The sequence below is a fragment of the Notolepis coatsorum genome (genome assembly GCF_963971535.1).
Source record: "Notolepis coatsorum genome assembly, chromosome: 1".
NCBI lineage: Eukaryota > Metazoa > Chordata > Actinopteri > Aulopiformes > Paralepididae > Notolepis > Notolepis coatsorum.
The window spans coordinates 138,342,982-138,369,577 of record NC_140165.1 but is presented as its reverse complement, the minus strand read 5'-3'; the positions used below and the strand labels follow the sequence as shown (position 1 = coordinate 138,369,577).

The following is a 26,596-nucleotide window of genomic DNA, read 5'->3' as shown; positions in this document are numbered from 1 at the left end:
AAGTTTCAATTTCAGTTCCTGGCATTTTTAACCAGTGGAGAAAGGTAAGAGATGTCCCTATCGTTTTTCTTATATGAATTATTCTACGTTAATAAAACATACCTGGTGATCAACTACAGTTTGCTGTAAACATTATGATATGTGTGTAGTGTTATGATAACGAGAGTACGGGAGGACGGCTGCAGCAGTGGATTTGCGAATAACATGCAGCTGCAGAGTCGCAGAGCCAGCGGCGCTTTCAGGTCTCACAGGCCCGCTCAACAGCGCCCCCCCACCCAACGGCTGAAAGCTGTGACCAGACCTGAAAGCGCCGCTGGCTCTGCGGCTCTGCAGCTACATATGCTTCTAGCCAAATCCAGCATCCAGCCCGCTGTTTGCAATGGGAGCAGCACGGACTCGGGACTTATTTTATTTGGAATATAATGACTTTATACGCAAAAGTAACCTAGTTTTAAGTTAAAATATTATAAATCTACATGCCTTGAGGATGTCATTCTTTATATAGCCTGCCTATCAGGCAAAAAAAATTATTCTAACGGAAACACTGATACCGTGATATATACCGTTACCGTCTATGCTTCAAATTATACCGTGATATACATTTTAGACCATACCGTCCACCCCTAGTCTTCCTCAATACTCTCTCCATCACACAAATCCTTCTGCCGGTCCCTGACCCTTAACCTCATAACAGGAGAGGTACCGGCGTCGGGCCGTCATGCACGGAACGCAAGTCACGGCACTTTGCGAGCGTCTAGCGGCTCGGACTGCATTTTTCGCCGAACATATAATATACCATTCGAAAGCTCTATTTGTTGCTGTTCGAACGCCACCTCACTCGACCAAATCCGTGCCTCGGTTCTTGAGTTACATGACGATATGTCAGGCGAGCGTCTGACTTCTGAATGCACGGCGGTGGATGAGGAAATGGATTTTGGAAAGCTTTTTCTTGTAGCATCGGTTTTTACTAAAACGTCTCTCGAAGACTCATTTCTGAACAGATTTTTATAAAATCTGGACCTGTAATACATACGACTTCAGGCTATGGAACCACTTTCAGCTTATACCTACCTCTATGCTGGAATATTGGAATATGGAATCTTGCAACCACTACAGAGGTTTTTTTCAAGTTCAGACCTCTGTTACTATTTCATTAGCACTAAAAAGTGATTTTCCTTTTTTGCATTAGTAACTTCAGAATGTTATCTTTCAAAGGAGACCAGGCTCATGCATGTGTTATAAGTATAAAGCTAAGCTTTGCCAAAAAAGTATGCAGTCCTCAAGTTCAAGTAAAAAAGAAAAAGGCCACTTTTCTGGGTGCCTGTTAACCCATTCTCTGCCGGCTTATATCCATCCTAAACCATCCTCCGCCAGCGCTATTTGTCTATGGAGATGTTCACCTTCTTTGCAGGGCTATAACTTTTTAAATTGTATTGCTAAATTGACATTACTATTAGAGATGTTCCGATACCATTTTTTCCTTTCCGATCCGATTCTGATACCTAAGCTTTGGGTATCGGCCGATACTTATCCGATACCAGTGCATACATAAAAAAAATTAAAAATACGATATTATATAAATTATATATATATTTTTTTTTAACAGATACTGTTTTATATATACTGTTTTTTAGTAATAACTAGAAAGTAAGGGTATTTATTCAACAGGTGACTGTATAGATTTGTATTAGTATCATTAATCAATGAGTATGGGGCTGCAGCACTGCAGATATACCCTAATCCAATGATCCACTCGCTACCCAGTGGCTCTGCAGATATACCCTACTCAGTCTGTAAGCTAGTAGCAGATAGAACGTGCATGTTGTGATTTTCGATGCAAAATAAATATTGAACATTCTCTTTTGAGACTCCGCCTCAGACTCTTATCATTTGGCACTAAAAGCTAAACATTGTCACCGATATGGCTGTCCGCAACATGTCATTAATTGTGTACGCGAGGTGGTCGATCAATGACTACGTTAACGTGAGCTAGGTTAGCTAGCATGAGCTACCGGTATATGGAAAGACTGTAACGTTACTGGTGACTAGGGATGGGTACCTTTCACATTTGAACCGATACCGGTACCGGTACCTGTGAATCGATACCGGTACCCAACGGTACCTTTTTTCGGTACTTTAAAAAAAAAAGTAAAAAAAAGTAAAAAATATTTTTTATTAATTTTTTTTTTTTACTTTTTTTTTTTTTTTTTTACTTTTTTCTTTTCATGTCAACGTTCACACGCACAATATATGCTTACCTAGGATTTGACTTGATTCAACAACAAAGCAGTCGGAGCAATGACAAGCCGAAAACTGTCGAAATTTTATTTACCTACCTCAGTCGTAAAAAAAAATCCAAACTTCAAATAACTACAATTTCGACAGTTTCGGCTTGTCATTGCTCCGACTGCTTTGTTGTTGAATCAAGTCAAATCCTAGGTAAGCATATATTGTGCGTGTGAACGTTGACACGAAAAGAAAAAAGTAAAAAAAAAAAAAAAAAAAAAAAAGGTAAAAAAAAAATTAATAAAAAATATTTTTTTTTATTTTTTTTTTATTTTTTTTTTCGGTTTCTCACTTGATTCGATACTCGGTAGTACCGACGTGTTTCGGTTCGGTACCTCAAAAGTACCGAATTCGGTACCCATCCCTACTGGTGACATTGTGATTTAACTTGGAATACTCCTTTGCCAACTTGCTGTACTTTGCTTGCAGGTCTGCAGCTATTATTGCTGGATTATGAATAGCCCCAACTTTAGCCAAGGTAATGTTAAAGCTAGCTTTCGGTTAGCTGTTCAATGCTAATAACACCAGCCACCAAGCAAACCCATCAGAGCTCCCCGTCAACAGCGCTCTGTCGGGACGATGGCATTTTAAGAAAGTATCTGCTGTTAAAATGACAAATGGCATTGACACTTTAATTCACGGTCGATTAAGCACACGTTTGTTTTATAATGGTCACTCAACAGAATGTTGATAAATTACGTCATATGGTATCGGAGCGCAGCATTAGAGCAGCATCGGCCGATACCGATACCAGCATTTTAGGCAGTATCGGCGGCCTTTCCGATACTGGAACAACTCTAATTACTATGGCCCATTCAACATCAATTATCTATCGTTCAGGATGTAGGAACGTTTTACTTTTTCATTCATACTAAAATACCGTCTAGAGTATGAATATGTTTTTATTGTTTTCTGCAGTATTTCATAGAATGTGAGATATAGGCCTAAATGCATATATTAGATGATCAAATGCAGTTTGATACCGATCAACGTTATATTGAAAATTTCAACTGTACATGGTCCTAAACGTCATGACTGGTCATCTGCGGGTGAACGGAGGGGGGGGGGGGGTCGTTTATAATTCAATGACCGACGTTAAATGATTCATGTAGTATGGGTGATATATTGATCAGAGCAGTTTGTATCGAAAATGGTAAAGAAAAACGCTGAAACTCACCCCAGTCTCCTCGTAGCGTTGGGTGATGAGAGTGGAGCAAAAAGATCGCTATTATGGGATGTTGATCGATGCGATCCATTTCCGGTTTGTATATTACTAATACACGTCCAAATCATGTTGATTATTGAGTTATGGCAAATATTCATATCGACGGTGTCTATATTGAGCCCCGGGACGATCACCGAGTGGCCGGACGAAAATAGGGGACGGACCACTTCCGGTTTGTGCAACTTCCTGTTTGGCAACTCGCCGATCGGCCACCAGGTGGCGGTATTGAAGCGTTGCAGAGTTGTGCCGAGTCCCACAGCATCACCCAAGACTCTGTGGGTGAAATATGAATACCATGACGAACATATGAAATATTGATTTCAAAGACGCCTTACGGCGTCATTGGCAGATTACGCATGGCGGAGAATGACGTGTTAACACATCATCGGCGGAGAATGGGTTAAGAGGTTAACTCTCCCTCTGTCCTCCTCCTCAGCAAGCCTCCCTCCAGTCCGCACCATGATAACAGACTTCATTACTGTGTGTGTGAGTGTGTGAGAGAGAGAGAGAGAGAGAGAGAGACCCCTGTTCCTCTAAGCCAGACGGGAGCCCTTAGTCTCCTGTTAAAAGAGCTGCAGCAGTGTAACCCATTCATCTTCTCGCCACAGGGATGTCTTTCCGCTCTAGGCCTCCTGCTCCGAGAGGCACCGCTATAACGTTAGCCTAAATCTGCCCCACCATGTGTCTGCCAGGTTCAGCTGCTCTGTGTTGTTCCAAATGCTTTAATTCAGAAAGCAGCAAGGTTTTAATGGGCGAGGTGGACGAGTAAAGCGCTTTTGTGGCTTTTCCGCTTTGGCGCTTTCACATGGTGCGCACTTTCCCTTTCTTGTAGAGCATGTTGTCGGTTCTCAAGTCACTTTCGTTTCTCTCTCCAGGCAGTGAGTACGATCTTAGATAGTGTTGCAGTTGCTCCAACAACGATATCAAACTTTGAAACCTGCCTTGTTTTAGTGCTGGTTGAATGGAACCCCTGGAGGGTTTCCCCCGTGGTTCCGGTCATTTGGGGAGATGAGAAAACCCCACCCGATCAAACTGGGCTCTGCAACAAACAACCGCACCCTGTTCCGCCTGTACAAGGTAGTCAACACTGGAGTGGTTAGTTTGAAGTGAGAACGCACTCATACCTAAGACAGGAAAATAGCCCCCAAAACTGTATATTTAATGAAGCTGGGGGACAGTTTCTGTTATGTTTTTCCATATATCAAAAACGATGTGATTTGTCACCATCACAAGATCATCATTTTAGCTTTTCGCCAAATAATAGCCTAACGTCATACTAAATAAATACCAAATTGCATAATTAAAGACTGTATAATTAATCAGACAGTGAATTGAAACTAAATTATTAAAGAGACTGTATAATTAATCACAGACAGTGAATTGAAACTAAATAATGTGTGTAATTTAGGGCCAAATTGGAAATTACAAGATTCTGTTTGTTATACATATATACGAATACAATAATATATAATACAATATATATTCTGTGCAGTATATGTCAGACCTGCATGATCACATGGCTTTGTTTAAAAACTAAGAATAACTGCAGCGAAAGTAACCATTTCACTGACGCATTCACTTTGAAATTTGAAAATAAAAAGTTTGAACGCACCCCCACCTATTTAGCCCCCCCCCCACACTTGAAGCGAGGTCAAGTACAAGGTTATTTCATATGTTGAGGACACCAAGAATATTCCCATAACGGTCCTGATGACAACAAACCCAAACACACTGTCCTCCTGTGTGTAAGGCTTGTGTGCTCAAACGCACGCACACACAGACACACACAGGGGAAATTCACAAAGGGATTGCGTGGCTTTTTCGGACGCTATCGCTATGCCTGTGCAAATAGCCCCAAAACCAACCTTGCTATTCACAAAGCACTCGCAAAGGTGAAGTACCGCGCTAACTGCTTTGCCATCATCATTGCGTCTCTGTGCGTCTGTGCTATTTGCACATATTTAAATGAGGTCATATGGGTGGAAAATGTGCCTCTTTCTATCGCTGCGGGCATGGCCACCCGCATTTCACTGTATGCCCTGTATGCCGTGACAAATAAAACTCTTGACTTGACTATGGAAATGAGCCTCATTGCAAAAACACTCCAATTCACAAAGATTTGTGCTAATTGCCACACACAGTTAAAGTGAAGTTATTTATGTTTTCAGAGAGTTGGTGGTAACAAAACAGTACACATTTATAAGGGTGTCATGGCCAGTGTCTCCGGTGATCCTGTGGGCTAGGTAATAATCACAATAAAAGAGAATAGAACCCGCACACTCGTATGCTCCAGAATAAACTTTTAATGTATAACGTTTCGTCAGGTCCATGAGGAGTAGATGCTGGAAACACGGTCAATGAAAAGTTTATTCTGGAGTATATGAGAATGCGGGTTGCCGGGTTCTATTCTCTTAACTAAACATTAAATACAACTTAATTTCTCACTCTGAAGTCTGAAAAGATTTTCACTCCCACAGTGCCTAACTTCGGCCTACAGATTCAGCACCATGGACAGGTCTGCTCAAACTGATTTATTTTGGGCTTACATGACAAGCAAATGCAATGACAAAAGATAGTGACAAAACAAAGGGTGCAATTGTGTCATGAAAATACAAATTAAGAAAGCTATACCTTACTAAATACAAATGGTGAAAAATACTGTTATGTCTATCTGTTATAGAAACGAAGAGCTATTGATCCGTCAGGACTTACAATTTGCGATCAGAGAATCAAAGCTTTAGTTTCTGTCTGCCATTGTCCTAGGACAGCGGTTCTCAAACTACGAGTTGCGACCCAAAGTGGGGTCGCGGGTAGGTGACAGTAGGGTCGTGCGTTGGCAACCAAAAGAAAGGAAGAAGAAAAAATCAAGAAAAAAACTTGGATTGAGTTTTCCACCTGGCAGCTGTTTGCCATGTCTCGCCCCTTCATCAACGGAGGCAGACACAGTATTCCAATACACTACATCCTGCGCATATATATTCGCGGAGACCACGTCTCATCTTTTTTGTGTAACCTTGACACTTGCAATGGATAGGTTTGTTGTCGGAAGCGCAGAGAGAGTAGAAGCGCAGATTTTCCTTGTAGAGATCTTTGACAATGTGTTGAAGCTGGGACTACAAGGTCGGGACACAGACCTGCTTGGACTCGGAACTTCGCAGATTTTCCTAGAGTGCCACAAACGGAGAGTTGGGGGTATTTACTCAGCTTGATGGCTTTTTGTAGGAACATAATGTTGCAAACAATTATTTTGAAGCCCATCATCTGTAGCCACATAGAAGGGCTCATTGAACAATTTCGGAACTATTACACAGAGCACGGACAATTTGGACAACTGGATCCTAGATCCGTTCATTATGCATGACGCAACATGCCTCCCACTGCTGAGCAGGAAGCGCAAATTGATCTTTCGTGTGGCAAGAAAGTCAAGTACAGTGGACAGGCCGGATTCTTGCCTCAGAGTAGAAGCGTTTCTGTGCCCGTTTCTCAGCACAACGCAGCCACGTATCATGGAACTGTTAAAATGTACAAGCACAACCTTCCCATTAAGTCTATTTTTTTTTTATTCTTGAAAAAGCGCATGTGAACGCATTTTCTTTTCTTTTTTTTATGTTCTGGCAACATATTTGGGCTAATATGCCTAGTTTTATAAATGTGTATACAGAAAAAATTCTGTTGCTTTTGTTGATAATATTCATTAATTTCATTGATAACATAGTGCTGTAATTTCATTTTCTAATAAATAATCATGATCAAGTTCAACGTCTGCTTTTATTTTGATATTCCTTATTTCCATGTTGAAATTACATAATATGTCATGAAAGGAACAGGAAAATTATTGAAGGACGAGTCGGAGTGAACAGGTGTGTTTGTGAATGATGCACAGAGCCCAGAATTGATGAATGACACTGTAGTACATTGGTTCATAAATCCATTAAGCGATTTAATTATGCACGCCATGCTTATTGCATCAGCCAAATATGTCCCGCTGCTCCGCCTATTAGCCCGATTGACGTAGCGATGACGGGAGAGAAATGCTCCCTCTAAGTTCCGTCTGATGGGAGTGTTTAAAATATATATATAATAATAATAATTCTTGAGTAGCTGCTCCCTGACGGTGAGTCGCTCAGGTCTCTCCACATTGTTGTGAGTGACCTACATTGTCTGACTGTTTGTGTGCAGAACTGCCTAAAGCTAAAGGTCTCTACTGTTTTATATGCGGGTTCCTTCTAAGCTTTGTTCTCTCACCAGGTGTGACAAACAAACGGAAGCCTGTTTCGCCTCGCCTTCCTCACCTGACATTACCCCATAGTAGGGCTGGGTGATATATCGAGTATACTTGATGTATCGTGGCTTGTTCTACGTGAGATGTAGTAAATTGCTATATCGTGAACATCGAGTATTAAGGTAGAGCCATATGAAATCCGTTTTATTATTTTCCAAATTCCATTAAATTTTTTCCCAAATTCCATTTTTTCCATTTTAATATTTCAGAATTCTGTATTTTGCCTTTTATGCTCATTTTACCATCAGAAATAGTGTCTAATAAGTGGGAATGAATAAATGTCCACAATTGAATAAGATATAACAGTCCATTTAATGTTTTTAAGTGCTGCAACTCAGAAATACAGTTCAATTTTACACAAAATTTTTCAATTAATATTGTGACAAAATAAAAATACATATTTCAAGTGTAAACAATAGATACAGCTAGCTACTACTGACATTATCACAATGACAATGTCAGTAACCTAGCTATATCTATTATATTGTGATGAAATATAGTAATGCATAATTTAGGCACCTTTAGTTTAGTTTATTTCATTTATAAAGGACAGTGTATAATGGCAATCGTTTGCATTAAACAAATGGATGGGTGCACTAGATTTAGCAAGAAGCTATCATTTCCATCTATAGTCCTATGTAATGTAACGTTTCATAGCTATTTAAGTTTATTTAGATTATAAAGGGCAGTGTATAATGACAATCGTTTGCATTAAACAAATGGATGGGTGCACCAGATTTAGCTAGAACTTCTAGAAGCTATCATTTCCATAGATAGTCCTATAACGTTACATAGCTATTTAAGTGTATTTAGTTTATAAAGGGCAGTGTATAATGACAATCGTTTGCATTAAACAAATGGATGGGTGCACTAGATTTAGCTAGAAGCTAAACGTCCTAACGTTATAGCTATTTAATCACAATAGTGTCGCAAGTGTTTTTGCGGGTCCAGTCCACGGAACGTTGACAGAATTAGCAAAACACCTTATCACCGGAGGCATAAAAGTCATTAGGATACTGTTCTGCTCTGAATTGAGGGCTTATTGTGGAATTGTTTAGCTTCTTGACGATGTTAACGCTGAAGCAGCCAGACGCTTGAGCACCGCGGCTGTGTTGTGTGTAACACGCTGTAGAGTCCCCGCCTCCCCGGTCGCGTGTGCACCAAACGTTCCACCCAAAAACGAAATTTCAGTCCAGATTAGGCCAAATTCTGCAATATTCCACGTTTTGCAGTTGATTCCATTTTTATTGGTTAATTCCGCGATTCCGTCCGCGATTCCGTGAACGCGGATTTCATATGGCTCTATATTAAGGCCTCTGCATGCTACAGAGACTGCAACGCAACTGCAACACAACATCAGCACGACTTCAACGCAACATGTTGTAGAGGGTGTTGTAGAGTGTGTTGTGAGGATGTTGCGTACCTCTCCCCAAAATCTAATCTGAACAACCTTGCGTTGATGTTGCGTAGCAGTGATTGGTTGGTTAGCGAATGGGGGCGGGGCTGTCATAGAATAATATTGGTCCCGCAGCGAGGAATACCATCCTCTATTGTTGTAGCCAGCCAGCTAGCGTTGATGCTATTCAATGCTCTATCATACCCAACTAACGTTAATGCCATTCAGAATGTATTAACATAGCTACAACAACACACAGTAACGTTAATATAATTACATGCATCATTGTTTACAATGAACGGTGGGGCAGTTCGAAAGGACTGGACACGGACAAGTTGTTAAACAGAAATCAATTGATTTAATATAACAGGTAGTTCGAGCTGCATTTTCGTGCCTACAACGTAGCCAGTTAGTAGGGGCTCACCGATAGCAACTCTCAGCTCTGAACTTCAAGTATCAGCCTGTACACCAGGGGTGGGCAACTTTGTATATGGTGAGAGCCACTACATTTCCACACTCAATCTGGGGGGCCACATTGTTTATCGGCAGTCCCGCCAGTAGTACCCCATCACTCAAATAGCCCATAATAGTCACAGATGTGATAAATAAGGCATATAAACTATTATAATTTGTTGTAACTTTGTTTTTATTCCATTTCAAACGCATTTAGTAATGCTTAATTTCAACTTTATGAATTTATAAATACAGCTGAATTTGAAAGTATTGCTGTGTAACCCAAATATATACAAAAATGACAAATTATAATTAAGGCTTCTATTAAAATAAATGTATGAACTTAAAGCCCACTGCTCAACAAACACAAAGCAGCATTCCTGCTGCATTTCACTACAACAGTAAATCAAAAGTGCAATAATAAATGATTTTGTTAAATGTATAAACTTTTATCCTGCTACTAAACAAAACATTCCTGAGTGCTTCATATCCATAACATGCATTTCAGTGTTATTTGAACACTACAAAAGTAAACAAGTAGCCAAGTGCAATACTCATACTCATCAGAATAATAAATTCCTTTTTGTGCAATTCTACATGCCTCCCATTGACCCTTTATCAAACTGGCATGACATTCACCCTCCCCCACAGTGGGTCAATAATGGTTCTGTCTTTAATGAGACACTTGTGGTCTCCTGTTGGCGCACAATAGAATGAATGTCAACTTCAATGTTTGTGCATGCGATCTGCATCAGATGAAATAACGTTTCATTTTTGTGTGCGTACTTCTGCTCAGAAAAGTGCTGGGACGGCGTGGTACCGCGTGGCATGACCACTGCACCCCTGATTATTAGTGACCCACAATAGATGAAAATTATTTTAGCGAACTTACCTGATGTATAATTAGGGTTGGGCACCGAAAACCGGTTCTAATTAGGAACCGGTTCCTAACTTCCGGTTCTGGAACCGGAAGTAACATATCTGCATTTCGATTCTTTAAAAAAAAATTACTTTGTTCATTAATACCCTAGTTACAGTACAGCAATCAAATGAAACTGTATCAAGTCAACTGAAAATGTGAATAGTATGAAAAAAAATTACATTTTCAAAAAAAAGAAAAATTCTCCTGCGAAATAAGCTGTGACCTGCACCTCAAAGAATCTGAACCGAGAATCGTTCAGAACAGGAATCGATATGGAGAATCGGAACCGGAACCGGAATCGTTCAAATCCAAACGATGCCCAACCCTATGTATAATGCAGTGCAGCATTGGACACTCAACGCCACTCTGCCTTAGAAGCCCGGCGAATCCTGTGTGTTTTCCTTTCATTGCGAGTGCTCCATCGGTAACAACAGCGGACAGTTTATCAAACCCCCCATATTGCTGCATGGCACTTTCAACAGCGTTGAATATGTCCACACTAGGGCTAACCCCTATTAGTCAAATAGTCGACTAATCGATCGAAAGGAGCCATAGTCGACTGCCAACTCTTCTTAGTCGAATGCAAAAAAAATATATATACTTATCTTTTTATTTAATTTTTTTATTGGCCTGGGGCCGCATGGAGCGTCGGTGAGGGCCGCATGCGGCCCGCTGGCCGCCAGTTGCCCCTCCCTGCTGTACACAGTAGGGATGAGCCCCGATTTTGATTATGAATTCAGGAAAGCACAGATAATGAGATGGACACAGATATTTTTAATACTTTAATATGCTTGTTGTTATCTGGGGAAGAAAAAGTCCCTTTTGTGATATGCGCTCCATTGATGCACCAATATGCTCGGTCTACGCACCTACCTCACAGCCATCTCATTTGGCCATTTTGCTTAGCTTACTCAATCATGTTATAACTAAGATATTTGCTGGGGGAAAAAACCAATAGTGAACGTTAGATACTTTACCAGTATAAACACAAGACTGTTCTGACAATATTGATTGAGATGTAAAAATCCTTTTCATGCATAGATCATTAGATATGCGGTCTGCGGTCACCTTTAGCCTACTATGCTTTAATAAATTATATAGATTAGATAGTTCATAGTTCATACATCTTAGTTTAGTTCAAAATAAAAAAGGGAGAGATTAAAAAACGAAATTTAAAATAATACAGGCAAACAAAGACTAATCTATTACTGTTATGCAATTGCTGTTGTAAACATATTTATTTTCAGTTTCTGATTGTGTCAATGTCCCCCAGTTAAAGTGGAGTTCAGACAGTTCATAAAACTTAGTTTATTTAAAAATAAAGAGAGAGAGCAAGAGTGAGAGATGAAAAGCACAGTACGATGAGGTAGAAAGAGGTATATTTCATAATTATATGCCACTATTAAATCAATTTGCCAGATTTAATGTGACTTCCTTTAATCTAATGTTCATTTGTTAATTTGATTACATCCGTTTCCCATCTTGTGTTGTTCAATAATTAACAAAGAAAAGAAGAAGTTTAGGAATCAGTGAGTTGACCAACCAGGGGTATGTTAATGCATGGCTTGAACCGGGTTCCTTCCGTGTGTCTTGTAGGTGGTACCATGGCAAGCTGGACCGGACCATCGCAGAGGAGCGCCTCCGCCAGGCCAGGACCCCGGGCAGCTACCTCATCAGGGAGAGCGACCGGCGGCCCGGCTCCTTCGTCCTGTCCTTCCTCAGCATGACTAGCGTGGTCAACCACTTCAGGTCAGACAAGCAGACGCACACACACACACATGGAATTAACAAACACATTATGCATACTTTTGACAATAAATAAAATAAGAATTTGTTCTTACTTGCTTGCCTGGGTAAATAAAGGTTAAATACACATTTTCTAAACCGATAATTAATTTCTGATACAACAGACATTGGTTTCTGGGGGCTTACACACACACATACAGGCACAAGCACGTGTGTGTATACCGGTATATATATATTAGGGATGCTCGATATTGGCTTTTTTACCGATACCGATATACCGATATTGTCCAACTCTTAATTTCCGATACCGATATCAACCGATACCGATATATGCAGGGTCCCCCCCCCCCCCCAAAAAACGTAATAATTTCAGGTAATTAAGATTACATATCTCTTGTCGTGTAATTAACATTATGCATACTTTGACAATAAATAAAATAATAATTTGTTCTTACTTGCTTGCCTGGGTAAATAAAGGTTAAATACCGTCATTTTTGGACTATAAGCCGCGCCTTTTCCCCCCATTTTTTGACCCTGCGGCTTATATAACGGTGTGGCTTATATGTGACTCGACGCGACCAAACCCGAAAATGTAAAAATCGAAATATTGCTTTTTTGATTGCATTGAAATGTTATTTATCTGTTCCCTTATTTGCTAAACTTAACAAGATACAAGATACTTTAATGCCACACAACGATGGTTGGTGGTAATTGTTTTCGGTACAGATGTTGAGCACTGGTTATATCAAACATGAAACAGACATCAAACATCAAAAACGTCAAAACATATATACATAAATACTAGGGCTGTCAGTTTATCGCGTTAATTAGATTAATTAATTACACAGCAAATTATCGCGTTATGAAAATTAACTCAAAATTAATTACAAAATTTTTTTTTTTTTTTTTTTTTTTTTTTTAAATAATATTTTTTTTGTATCATTCATTCCATAAGAATGTAGAATACACATTTACAGATTTTTTTTAATATGGTCCATTTGCATGTTCTTGGTATCTGATTCTAGGGACATCTATGAATCTCAGGGAATGTATTCCCAGTGTCAGAAATACTGTGGGCTAGATCCACAAAGAATGGATTGCACAGTGCAAGTTGCACCCTTACTTAATTCATTATGAATTGAAAATGGGGGACCCTGATGTAAACAAGACGAAAGTCTTTCTCTGATCTGCATCCCCTTAACAATTGTGTGTATTGAGCCGTACTGTATTGTACCCATTCTGCAATCTGTTAATAACATTTTCATTCAATCACTCAATCTGCGCTGTGATTGATTGAATGAAAATTTTATTTTGAGTAAATTGTAATGAACCAAATGAGAATATCAATATTTTTTTTGTTATCTTTGACTGTGAATAACACCATGCTCAAATTGACCAGACCTGAAAAATCTAAGCAAATTAATAGATGGAAGATGATTAAACAGAAGGTTTTGTAGATACAGTACTGAATTCTGCCATCCGGACACATGCAATTTGAAATATGATTATAGAATATAGAATATCAGGCATAAAATAGTTATGCGATTAAAATGCGATTAATTAGATTAATTAATTACAAATCCTGTAATTAATTAGATTAATTTTTTTAATCGCCTGACAGCACTAATAAATACATATAGGACAGTCACGGTAACTGTTACAAAGGATCAGATTAAACCGAATATATATATTTATTGATTGATATATATTGCATAGTATTTGTATATCGTTTGATATCCCTTGTATATTCCTTGTACATATACACGGAATGTCCCTTTAGCCTAGTACAGACCATAATATTTCATTCTCCTATTGGACAGCGGTCCACAGGCGCCAGAGCCATGCCTCCAGAGTCAGGTTCAAGGCCACCGTCAAGACATGTCTGTACATGCCCGGCCTTGCCCAGGGATACGAGACAGAAATGAGGTTGGCACTAGATTGTTCGCTGTGCATATAAATATGGCGCAGGTGAATACAGAAGTAGAGTTACCCAATAAGTTGAAGCCTCACCCACGATACTCCGTGCGGTGAAGTATGGCCTGTTTGGCCCCAAATAGAGCATTGAGACCGCGTGCGAATTAATAACTGAATTGTCAGAGTTTGGCGCTATACCGTCGAGTGCGACATATTTCTATTAAGTCAGTAATAGTCTATTTGTGTATAGTGTATCGTGCGGCTAAAGTTCTACAGTGACCAGCATCACCAACGCTTCCTCGTACCAGCTAGAGTGCTTATCCAGGCTGGGCTGCTTTCATGGCGCTTTCACCCGAGGAGACCTAGACGAGAACCGTGTGGACATGTACACTGGATTAATCTACCCGACGACTACATAGCCCTTTGCGGCTGGATTATATTTGTTTTGGTCCTGTGATTTATGGAGCGGAGAATCGCAGACGCCTACACGTGTTGGATTTACCCTGTGAGGAGACCAGTCGAGTCTGCGCCTCAGAGAGCCTGAGGCCGGCTAGCTTTCTTCACTGTGGAGCTACAGTCTACGGAGAACAGCTGTATTCGTCTGTGGATCAAGAGGCTATTGCACCGTCTCCTGTACTTGGAGTCTCCTTAGTCATCGTTGACCAGACTCTCTACTACCGACAGATCCTCTACCCCTGCTGGCTTACAACCGGGGGGACCCTTCCAGTATCTCCCGCTATATATTACTAGTGTACCATAGATATAATTCCCTAAGATTCAGGTTGTATAATTACCTCCTGCGTAACCAGAGAATGGACATTCATTATTGATTTGCCTACGCACATTCCTTTGCCTTATAAGCGCATCCAAAGTAAAATACAGAGAAGTATATTATGTACCTTTTGCTGCAATAAATACTTGATTACACCTTTGTGTGGAACAGATTCATTGTGGGAAGTGTTCATCATATTTATATATCATGTACTGTATGGCCAGTAATTAAAGTACATAAAGCGGTAGTGGTTTAATGATACCATACTTATCAATACAGTCAGGGAATTGTACCCCTCAGTTACAGTAACAGTGTCGGTCGGTGACAGATGCTTGCCCGTTTGTGCAAAGGGGGGCGGGCCAGGGTGTTCAGTGTTCGGACTGCTGTGGGGAAAAAACTGTTTGTGAAACGTGTGTGTCTGGTTAGGATGGACCTGTAGCGACCTGAGGGCATGTGCTGGAATAAGTGGTGTGCTGGGTGAGAGGGTCGTTGACTATTTTAACAGAGCGGGTGACTGTGCGTGAGGTGTAGATGGAGTCCAGAGAGGGGAGGGGACAGCCAATTATTTTGGAGGCTGTCTTAGGGCTGGGCGATATAACGATAACGATAAATATTGCGATATATTTTAATAATCGATATCGAATATCTAAATAAAAAAAAATCGAAAAATCGTTTTTTTTTTTTTTTTTTTTTGACCTGCAACAGGGCAGTTTTAAAACCAGAGACAGTGGACAGACTTGTCTTTCTTGCCTGCAACTTAAAGTAATGGCTTTGCTTGTCCAAATGACAATACTGACCAAATTGAGATATATTTTTCTCTTGTCCATTTATTTTGTTTGCTTTCTAATTTAAAATACAGTTTGAAACCGTCTGTACACAGTAGGCTATGTGTGCTAGCAGAACTAGACTCCAGTCACCAAAAAAAGCGCCAAAAGATCGAAAATAAACTAGCAGAGCCAGAACTGTTCCAACTCCCCTGAAGCCAGTTTACTTTAGCTTTTAAACCAGCTGCAGCCTGAGAACTGGAGTGTGAGGGGATGTAACACTAAAGATGGCAGCAATGACAAAGAATTGCTGCAAAATAAACATACCGGTACATATATATATATTTTTTTATATAAATACTTATAACAATTCGATAATTATCGATATCGAGAAATATGATAACATTATCATATCGTTATCGCAATATGATTTTTTTCCATATCGCCCAGCCCTAGGCTGTCTTGATGATGCGTTGGAGTTTGTGTTTAGTGTGTTTGTCCGTGGAACCGTACCAGACTGTGATGGATGAGGTGAGGATACTTTGAATTATGGCAGTGTAAAATTGGACCAGCAGGTGTTGTTGGACTCTGTACTTCCTTTTTGATGATGGCAGTGGTGTTAATGTCCCATTTGAGTTTGTTGTTGATGTGGGTGCCGAGGAACTTTAATGAATCAGTTAGGGTTATGGGTTGGTCTGCGATGGTTATTGGGAGTATGGGTGTTTTTTTTTAAGTCCTGAAGTCTATGGCAATTTCCATGGTTTTGGAGGTGTTGAGCAGGAGGTTGTTGGATGCACACCACCTCACTGCTCTGTCCACCTCCTGCCGGTAAATGGACTCGTCGTTGTTGGAGATGAGGCCCAGGATGGTGGTGTCGTCGGCTTACTTGAAGGCCTTGACTGAGCTGTCCAGGGGGGTGAACTGGTTGGTGTAGAGGGAGAAGAGCCAAGGGGAAAGGAGTGGACGCAGCCCTGGGGGGCCCCAGTGCTGAGGCTCAGAGGGCGGGATGATTTGTTGTTTACTTTGACTGTTTGGGTTCTATTGGTGAGGAAATTGAGGATCCAGTGGTTGATGGTGGGGTTGATGTCAATGTCCTGTAGCTTATGGAACAGATTATTGGGGGAGATGGTGTTAAAAGCTGAGCTGAAGTCAATAAACAGAATACGGGTGTAGGTGTTGGGGGTTTCCAGGTGCTGTAGAGTGTGGTGGAGAGCCAGGTTGATGGCGTCCTCTACTGACCTGTTGGTCCGGTATGCAAACTGGTAAATGAGTTAATTCTTGTTATTTGTCTGACAGTATTGTGTCCCAATGCTGGTGGGAAGACTGTAATTAAACATTAAAACACCTGCGGCTTATAGTCCAGTGCGGCTTATATATGTACACATCATTCAATTTAGCTGCTGCAGCTTATATTCAGGTGCGGCTTATAGTGCGAAAATTACGATAAATGTAAAAAAAAAGTTGAAAACTGATACCGATATTTTCCGATATCCCATTTTTATGCCAATATCGGTAGGCCGATAATATCGGACATCCCTAATATATATATCCCTACCCTTATATAAAGTTGAGCAGAAGATAGTGGTGTGTGGGTGGAAGCAGAGCAAAGGACACTGTTCTTTGACCAAAAAGGTGCGTAGGAAGTAAAAGTAAGAGGATTAAGAGAAGTAAAAGAGAGAAAACGGCAGACAACAATACTTAGTGTCTTATTACCTGACAGACAGACAAACAGACAGGACACGTCTGTCCATTTGCTCACTGTCAAGAGTGGATTGGATTGCATCAGACAAGATACCGAACATCACAGGATACATTAGCCTCAGTGTAATAACACACTCAACATTACACCTGAGAGGACACACGCACAGTCGCACACACACATGCACACACAATTTCTCTCCTTCAATCTGGTTTCATGAGTCTTAAAGAGTTAAAAGGGCACTTCACCCTCCTCTCCCGGAGTGCTATCTATCCATCCAGATAGTTGTGATTTGCCTAGTTTTGGTACAATGGAGCTGAATGGCTCCGTTTGTGGTGTTCAGAAATACATTTGAAAAACTCAAAAGCAATGACCCGGTTACTCAAGATAATCCACAGACCTTGTTGTGAGCAGTTTCATATAGGAACTATTTTCTACAGTACACCCCTATAATAATGTATGGCGGATGTACTTCAGTAGAAAATAGTTCCTACATAAAACTGCTCACAACCAGATCTGTGGAGTAACTGGGTCATGATTTCTGGAAAGAGACCAGAAATTTAGAATTTCTCAAATGTATTTTTTTGTACTTTGGCACAAAGTACAATTGTATTGGAGTGACAACAGATATCTTTATGGCAGATATATCTATGGCAGATATCTCTATGGTGGATAACTTCAAGACATATCTTTATGGCAGATATCTCTATGGCAGATATCTCTATGGCGGATATCTCTATGGTGGATAACTCCAAGACAGATATCTTTATGGCAGATATTTCTATGGCGGAAAACTCTATGGCAGATATCTCTATGCCATATATCTCTATGGCGGATAACTCTATGGCAGATTTTTCTATGGCAGATATCTCAAACTAGGCTAACCACACAAAATCTATCTGGATGGATAGATAGCGCTCTGTGTAAGGGGGAACATTTAAATATTTTATAAATAATAATTTTGGGGTTACCTGCCTCTTTAAGGGATCACAGCAGGTACAATGCCGGCACAGGACAGTGTCATTATCCTACCCACGTCCGATGATATCATACCTCAACGCAAATGGGACCATGGTGACATCATACTCCATAGGCTTATATCTCAATCTCCATTACGGCTCTGCAAGTTTATCCTTCCTCATTTCATTGGATTTGTTCATTAGGCTGCATTTTATTAAGCAACAATGACATCATCGCCACACTCTCACTCACTCACTCTCTTACTGTCTGAAGAGTGAGAGAGACATGATATCATTGCTTCTCGGAGGAAGGTGCCCTTGTGTGTGAGGGGATTAGGAGTACAAGGTTAATAGCATGGAGCTAAATCTCAATAGGTAGTTGTCCTTGGAAGGCTCCTCTTTGCAGCTGCGTCGCCTCTGGCCGTCTACTGCCACCGCAAGCGAGGAGCAGCAGCAGCAGAGAGTGTGTTTTATTATTACCCCACAATCAAGAGATCCACTCAGCAGATGAGTGGAGAATTAGGATTACTAGCCCCCCGCTGGGAGCTGGCACAGAGCTGTACTCGTATCGCTGTCCTTGTCATCATTTACTGGAGCACTTTCCAGGCTCTCAGCCGAGCCACAAATGACTGTTATCTATAGAGTCATGGTAGTTTAATGCAACGCAACACTTTTTTAGTTTTTTTGGATGAATATCAATAAAAAAGCCAATGCTGGAGCAGTCGAGTCGGGTCAATTCCTGCCCCGCGGCGGCTGAGTGCCTTCACTTCGACCGGCTCACATTCACCAGTAACCTCACCGTCTCGTCCGTCATGGTTGTGTGTGTCCTCTTTCCGCAGGATAATCGCCATGTGCGGAGACTATTACATTGGCGGGCGGCGGTTCTCGTCCCTGTCCGACCTGATCGGTTACTACAGCTACGTGTCGTGCCTGCTGAAAGGAGAGAAGCTGCTGTCGCCGGTGGCTCCCCCGGAGGTGAGGCTCAATGTTACTGTTGTCCCGTTGAACTTCTCTTCTCTGAAGTTTTAATAACATTCATTATTTATGACGGACAGGCCCGATTTAAACAGAACGTCTCTGGGGGGGAAACTTGTGCTCAACCTGATGGAAATAATCTGTTAGCGGGGTCAACGAAGAGCCACAAGGGAGTTGTTATTTAAAGTTTTTTTATTTCAAATGTTTTGAGATGGCTTGAAGGCAGCCCGGATTCTTTTATTAGTCACTGAGCAGATCTTCCCTTCACGTTCCTCTCATCCTCTGCCTTCAGGGTGATACTGATAACTGTTTAAGCACGGTTGGGGTTAATGCTAATTAGCTGTTTGGAGGAGAGAGTGTGAACTCGCCCGGAGGGTTTGTCTTTCCAGTAGAGCCCTGGAATACTTGATTCTGTGAGATAATTGGGAGGTTTTTAATACGGGTGTTTTCTGAAAGGTTGAGGTAAAGGATACGTTTGTTATTCTTTGTGTCCACAGCCTGTAGAGGACAGGAGGCGAGTGAGGGCCATCCTTCCATACACCAAAGTGCCGGAAACGGATGAGATCAGGTGAGTTTGTGTGTGTGTGCGTCCTTGAATGAAGCCATTCTGTGTCATTAAAGTGTTGCCAACGGTGTCGCCTGAACTTGACCAATAGAAGGTTTCTGTAGAATTGCGTTGCTTGGGGACAGCTTTGACCCAGGTTTATTTCCTATCAGATATTGATATTAGCAAACACTACAAGTTCTAGATCAAGTTGAAACCGTTAGTTATAGGACTTCTCAATATATAGATGTAGTCCTTACTAGAGATGTGCTTATCACTTTAAATCTAGTCCTTACTAGAGATGTGTTTATCATTTTAAATCTAGTCCTCGCTAGAGACGTGCTTATCATTTTAAATCTAGTCCTCACTAGAGACGTGCTTATCATTTTAAATCTAGTCCTCACTAGAGACGTGCTTATCATTTTAAATCTAGTCCTAACTAGAGACGTGCTTATCATTTTAAATCTAGTCCTCACTAGAGACGTGCTTATCATTTTAAATCTAGTCCTCACTAGAGACGTGCTTATCATTTTAAATCTAGTCCTCACTAGAGACGTGCTTATCATTTTTGAGGAAATAACTCATTCAGTGTGTGTGTGCGTGTGCGTGTTGTACAAAAGTTTATTTAAGTTCTTGTCAAACACTTGTTGTGTGACATTTGCTTATCCAGCCAGTCACTGTTCCAATATAATGTTATCAGCATGACCTGGTTTGCGACAATTCAGCTACACACAAGTTTTCTAAGTTGTCCTCCTGAGCATACAGACATTAGGTTAAGACATTGTATTACTCTGAAAAGGTGGCCTAGTTTTTCCTTGTATTTTCTTGTACGTCAAACTGGCATGTGAAGTGTTCACCCAGGCCTCCCAGTGCCCACTCCCTTCACATCACCTGAATCCTGTCGTTTAGCTACAGCCGCCATGCTTCCTGATGGTCCTGGTTATCCCTCATTCCCCAAATCTGATAAACATCTGTCTGAAGCCAAACACTGAAACATGACCCTTTGTCCACCGACCAGCCACAGGCTTAACATGTAACATGCAATCTTTACCTAGATGTTAGTGTGTCTCAAAGGTGACCCCTGCTGGCGCTGAAACGACACTACTACCCAAACGTGAGCCAGGCAGATAGAAATGTCCACGGTTTAAGTTGTTTTAAGAGCAACAGGTGTTTTACCTTCAGTTTGAGATGTGTCTAGAGGGCCACAGTGTAGTGTGGCGTCAGTTTTATCAGTCGATCTGTGTGCCAGCCTGCTATATGCTCGGTCATGTCTTCTCCTCATAATTATCCACATGTAAACCATGTCACTGCAGCTTCCTGAAGGGCGACATGTTTATCGTTCACAATGAACTGGATGATGGTTGGATGTGGGTGACCAATGTCCGCACTGAGGAGCAGGGCCTCATCGTGGAGGATCTGGTGGAGGAGGTGGTGAGTCATATGGGGGAGGCATCATGACATTCAGAAGGACTATATCACATGTTAGATAAACGACATCATCGATGTCCATTCATCTCACTGAACTGTGTGGAGACGTCACGTGTGATATAGTGTCAAACTGAAAGCGTATTTTCAATTGGCTTATCTAAAACCCCGGCCTCTTTACTGGATCCTCCAACCACAACTGTTGCTTCAAGCTAGGTTTGTCAGCGGGAAGCAATAGATGTGATTGGAGGATCAAGAAAAGAGGACGGGTCAATTGGCATCCTTAAATATTTTAGATCGTTTTGTGAGACATTGGACTCAATATTTGCTTGTTGGCATCAATTTAGACAACATTTTGTACCATGATTCTATGATATCATACCCAAGAGATCAATGTTATGTATTGATTCAGTGAGTACAGCACACTTGGGGTCAAGGTCAGAACTCAAGTCAGGGTACAATACACCAGCATCTAAGTCCTTCTAATGTAAATGTACAACACAGTGCACAGGACTGATCCGAATGCACTGTTGTGACTTATGTGAAATATACTCACAAGGGTCCACCTGATACTGTACTTCAAAGTGGATTATTTACAGTAGGCTCTGCACCAGATATACATCATCAACATCTAGAGACTTGTCTATAATACACAGAGGTGGCATCATCATTGATAAAATGTCTGCCATGGCAATGACTGTCATACCCCATTTCCTATCATTTTGACTTGAGCATTTTGTTGTTAAACATAGTAATTTGTCTGACCCGTTTTCTTTTTTTTCAGGGGCGGGAGGAGGATCCACACGAGGGCAAAGTGTAAGTGTTGAGTTCATCATTTGCTATTTTTCTTTTGAGTGGCCCAATAACTGATCGCTACGGATGGTGTGTGGAATGATGTATGTTCTCCATGCATACTTTCCTCACTGCTAACGCTGCATGCCTGCAGTGACTGAAAAAGAGAGCGCCATTCATGAAGAAAATGCCTGCTTAGTTGATATTTTTAGACAACCTATCATTAGAGGTTCATTATGTCAGTACAGCCTCTCTGGTTGTCTCCGAGCACGCAGCCCATGCTCACCATGTCCCCTAGTTATGGATGATGTCTTCATGTTGTGCTTCAGTGAGAGCAGCAGCCAGACAACACTTGTGTATGAATGAATATGCTGACGTAATCCATCCTCCTGCCCAGTAAATCTCAAGACTGATGTGCCTGTGGGTCAGAGTGACGAGAATAATTTTCACAATGGAAAATGTGTTTATGCTAAAGCCCCCAACCCATGTTATTTGTGACCATATAAATATTACGTGTACTGTATATATATTAGAGGTGGGCATAGATTAATCTTTTTAATCTAGATTAATCTATCTGCAATCCTGGAGTTAATCTAGATTAAAATGGCTCATTTGAAGTCTGCCGAAGGCATTCAAAATATGTGTGTTCTACCTAGGGATGGGTATTGTTAGGATTTTATCGATATTACTATTATAGATACTGCTTAACGGTTCGGTACTTTATCGACATTGCTTTATTATTCATAACTTTATAAATAAATGTTATTTCTTCAGCAACAGCAGCAGCAATGTTCTTTTATATAACTTTATAAATAAATATAATAAATAAATATAATTTCTTCAGCAACAGCAGCAACAATGTTTTAAATGTGTCTGAATTATAGACTTTTTATAATAAACAACAAATGTAAGATAAAAAAAAATATATACACTGAATGATTAGTTGTTACCTAAAGCCCTTGGACTCCACTGTAGAGAAGGGGTGCAGGCCTTTGACAACAAACTGGGTCACAGCCCTGTGACACTCGTCTCCCCCCCCCTACCTCTGTCATCCTTCCTAGCTGCTAGGGTGAAGGGACTTGGCTTGGCTGGGACGCCTGTATTCGGTGGTGGAGGGAGAGGGAGGAGGCGTGGGCTGTCATCTTTCAAATATATTTGTAGCTAAACAATTATATTTTAATTATTAGCCTATTCGTAATAATTCGTTATTAGCCTAGCTAACTCCGTATTATCTTGGCTTACCTGCAGTGGACGTGCATGGAGATGGAACACTGCAAGCAAAGCAGTCGAAAACTGCGCATTTCTCCAGACTAATGTTATGTTTTGACAACAGATGTTTTGACAAATTGCTTGTATTGCCACCCATACTTGCAAATGTTTTATTGCACTTGTGGCAACGTGCATTGTCGGCATCGACTTTCGTAAAGTGTACCCAGACGTTTTGTTCTCTCCGCCATGATCTAATATAATATAATATAATATAACTAATATATACATAATGAGTTTGGTCTCTAGGTTAGAACAGAACTCCAATGTGTGTCCTTATATCACAAGCTCTTGTCAATCAACCAGAGAATGAAAAAAATCAATTTTTTTTGTTTCATTCTATTTTTGATTATACATCGGGCCTATAAAAGTTATGGATCTATTTTGATCACTTAATTGAATGTATTGCTCTTCTTGGATCTCCTGAGCAGCTGGTATCACGGAAAGATCAGCAAGCAAGAGGCCTACAACCTGCTGATGACCGGTGGGTACCGTCCCTCTCCTCCTACCAATAGCCCTCCAAGTGGTTAGTAATCACATGTGACATTGTCATGCAAAAAATTATGTTTGGAGCATCAGGATCAGTTTATCACAGTGTTACCACTGAGTATGCATCCACCCGTCTCCTTTCTCTCTATGTCTCTCTCTCTGTCTCTGTCTCTCTCTCCCCCTCCCTCCTACAGTTGGCCAGGTGTGCAGTTTCCTGGTCCGGCCGTCTGACAACACGCCTGGGGACTACTCCCTCTTTTTTCGCACCAATGAAAACATCCAAAGGTTTAAGATCTGCCCCACCCCCAACAATCAGTACATGATGGGGGGCAGGTACTACAACAGGTATGGGTTGTGGCACACCTTCTTTCCATGCAGTTACGTCAACAGAATAGTATTTGTTGCATAATAGTATTGCAAAAGGAGAATATATTACCCAATGACTTGTTTTCCTGCAAAGGAATGTAGATCCCTCATATATTATGAAAAACTCACCTTTTTAGTGCATATGTGCACATACAGTTGGGTCTCTGATGGACCTACTAACACTCAGACTGTGAAATAACACAACCCAGTTAGATTTTTCTGGGCTTCTGATCTGAATTTTGCCGGAGTTCACGCACAGTTCCGGAGTGCGGCATTGGGGAGCAGCAACTCATTTGCATTTAAAGCTACAGACGCATACACAGCCTGTCGAGAGCAGGACTGAAACAAAGGGGTATAGAGACATGCTAGAATGCATGGTATTTTCAGCAAAGAACTTCTTCAAGAACATGGGAGGGAAAAATAAAAAGAGAAAGACTAAGCACAAATGTACTAAAAAGTTGTTTAGGGTTCTGCTAACTTGATTATTTGTACCAGTAGTTTGGGTTTTGTAAAGAGTACAGTGAATGATAGTCAACTGCACTTAGTGTGACTAAGAGACTGATGGGCTCAGTGATGTGAGTCACTGGTGAAAACGGATCCTTTCCCCTCTCTCCCCGGCAGTGTTGATGACATTATTGAGCATTACAAGAAGGAACAGATTGTTGAAGGCTACAACCTGAAAGATGCTGTCTCAGTACAGGTAAGTCTACGTCCAGGCTAACATCACTGTATGGATTCATTTATTATAAATATACATTTATATTTATAGGTTGACCACTGTCACCAGATTAGGCCCATAAGGATATCTGTATCCTTGCCTGGTGATTGTTACTTTTATCATACCTACCCACCCCACAATGTTCAAATGTCAACATCAGCTCCCATCAGTTATCCCAGAGAAAGAAGCCGGGATATTTCACTGCGGGTTGGACTGACTGATTCTCTGCAAATGTAGGAAGATTGTGGTGAAAATCCCACATCACAGCTCTTCTCAGAGGTTTTCTCTGAGGCTTTCTCTCAAATCTATAAAATTACTCTAGGATGGAAATTATGGCTCTTAGTTAAAAATAATTTAAGTTGGATAATGTAAGGTCATCCTGAGAAAGATCTTTCATATGTAAACGTTTAATGGTTTGATTTGTTTCCAAAATTGTATTCTAGCACCAAGAACAAGTAATCGACATAGTGGATGGAAAGGAAATCTATAACACTATCCGACGGAAGACAAAAGATGCTTTCTACAAAAACATTGTGAAGAAAGGCTACATCCTATTCAACAAAGGTACACAGGATGTACATGGTGTCTTTACACACAGATTATCTCTAGTGGACGTTGTAGGTTCTGTCTCTGTCCATATATATTGTTTTGACAATAGTACAGATACATAGTGTATACAGGTATCACATCACATGCTGGTTTGGAAGTACTATGATATCTACTGTGTATATCCTGACTGACCGCATTCACACCTCCTATGAATTGTTGTTCCTTTAACCGTGTATTTCTGGGTTAAAGGGATCAGCGTTTTATAGCAAAGATGTGTATAGGGGCACTTCACCGAAAAACAATGCTGATTTATAGGCATGCACCGAAAGTTTTCGGCCGAAAATGGCAAAAAATGGCCTTTCGGCTTTCGGCCGGAAGAGTTTTTTCACCGAAAATATATCACCGAAACAGAAACAACCTAACAACCTCACATGTTTTTGTGATGATGTCACGCTGTCGGGAGTCGCGCTGTTTCTATGTAAACTCTGCGCGCAACGCGTCCAATAAATGCGTCTTTAACACTTTGGTTGCCTTGGGTTAAATTCATGATATACCATAGGTTGCCGGCTCTATTTGTCTATGGAGAAGTACCCCTTCTTTGCATGGCTATAACTTTTTAAATTCTATTGCTACATTGCCATTATTAGGGCCCATTCAAAGTCCTATATGTATTGTTCATTGTGTAGCAACGTTAAACTTTTTCATTCACATATTCATAGTAAAGTATGGTCTAATGTATAAGTATGTTTTCATCTCTTTCTGCAGCTTTCTCCAGAACGTGATCTATAGCCCCAAATGCATTATATTGATGATGCAATACAGTTTTATGGCAATCAGCGCGATATAAAAAATTCCAACTAGACGTACTTCTAGAAGTTACTACACGTCATCTGATGTTGACCGGATGGGCTAGGGGGCGTTTATAATTCCGTGGGCAGCGTTATACCAATCATCTAATGTGGGTCAAATGTTGATAATAGCAGTTAGTATCGAAGACGGTAACGTTACACGCTGAAACTCACCCCAGTCTCCGCGCGCCGTTGGGCGATCATCG

General features: G+C 40.8%; 1 protein-coding gene across 3 annotated transcripts in view; it reads left to right on the top strand.

Moving 5' to 3' along the window:
• The window catches only part of rasa1a (RAS p21 protein activator (GTPase activating protein) 1a), a 112,356-nt gene that overhangs the window by 50,130 nt on the left and 35,630 nt on the right, over window positions 1–26,596 (top strand). For 2 of the 3 annotated variants that reach the window (XR_014619597.1, XM_084313054.1), the window contains exons 2-10: window positions 12,161–12,313; window positions 19,258–19,393; window positions 19,891–19,961; window positions 21,251–21,368; window positions 22,147–22,178; window positions 23,852–23,946; window positions 24,104–24,254; window positions 24,897–24,975; window positions 25,437–25,557. Coding sequence is in view for 2 of the 3 variants with exons in the window: in XM_084313054.1 (XP_084169180.1) it covers window positions 12,161–12,313; window positions 19,258–19,393; window positions 19,891–19,961; window positions 21,251–21,368; window positions 22,147–22,178; window positions 23,852–23,946; window positions 24,104–24,254; window positions 24,897–24,975; window positions 25,437–25,557 (956 nt within the window). In the remaining variant the exon portion in view is untranslated. The remainder of the gene's footprint in view (window positions 1–12,160; window positions 12,314–19,257; window positions 19,394–19,890; window positions 19,962–21,250; window positions 21,369–22,146; window positions 22,179–23,851; window positions 23,947–24,103; window positions 24,255–24,896; window positions 24,976–25,436; window positions 25,558–26,596) is intronic. The other variant, XM_084313055.1, reaches the window with a different exon arrangement.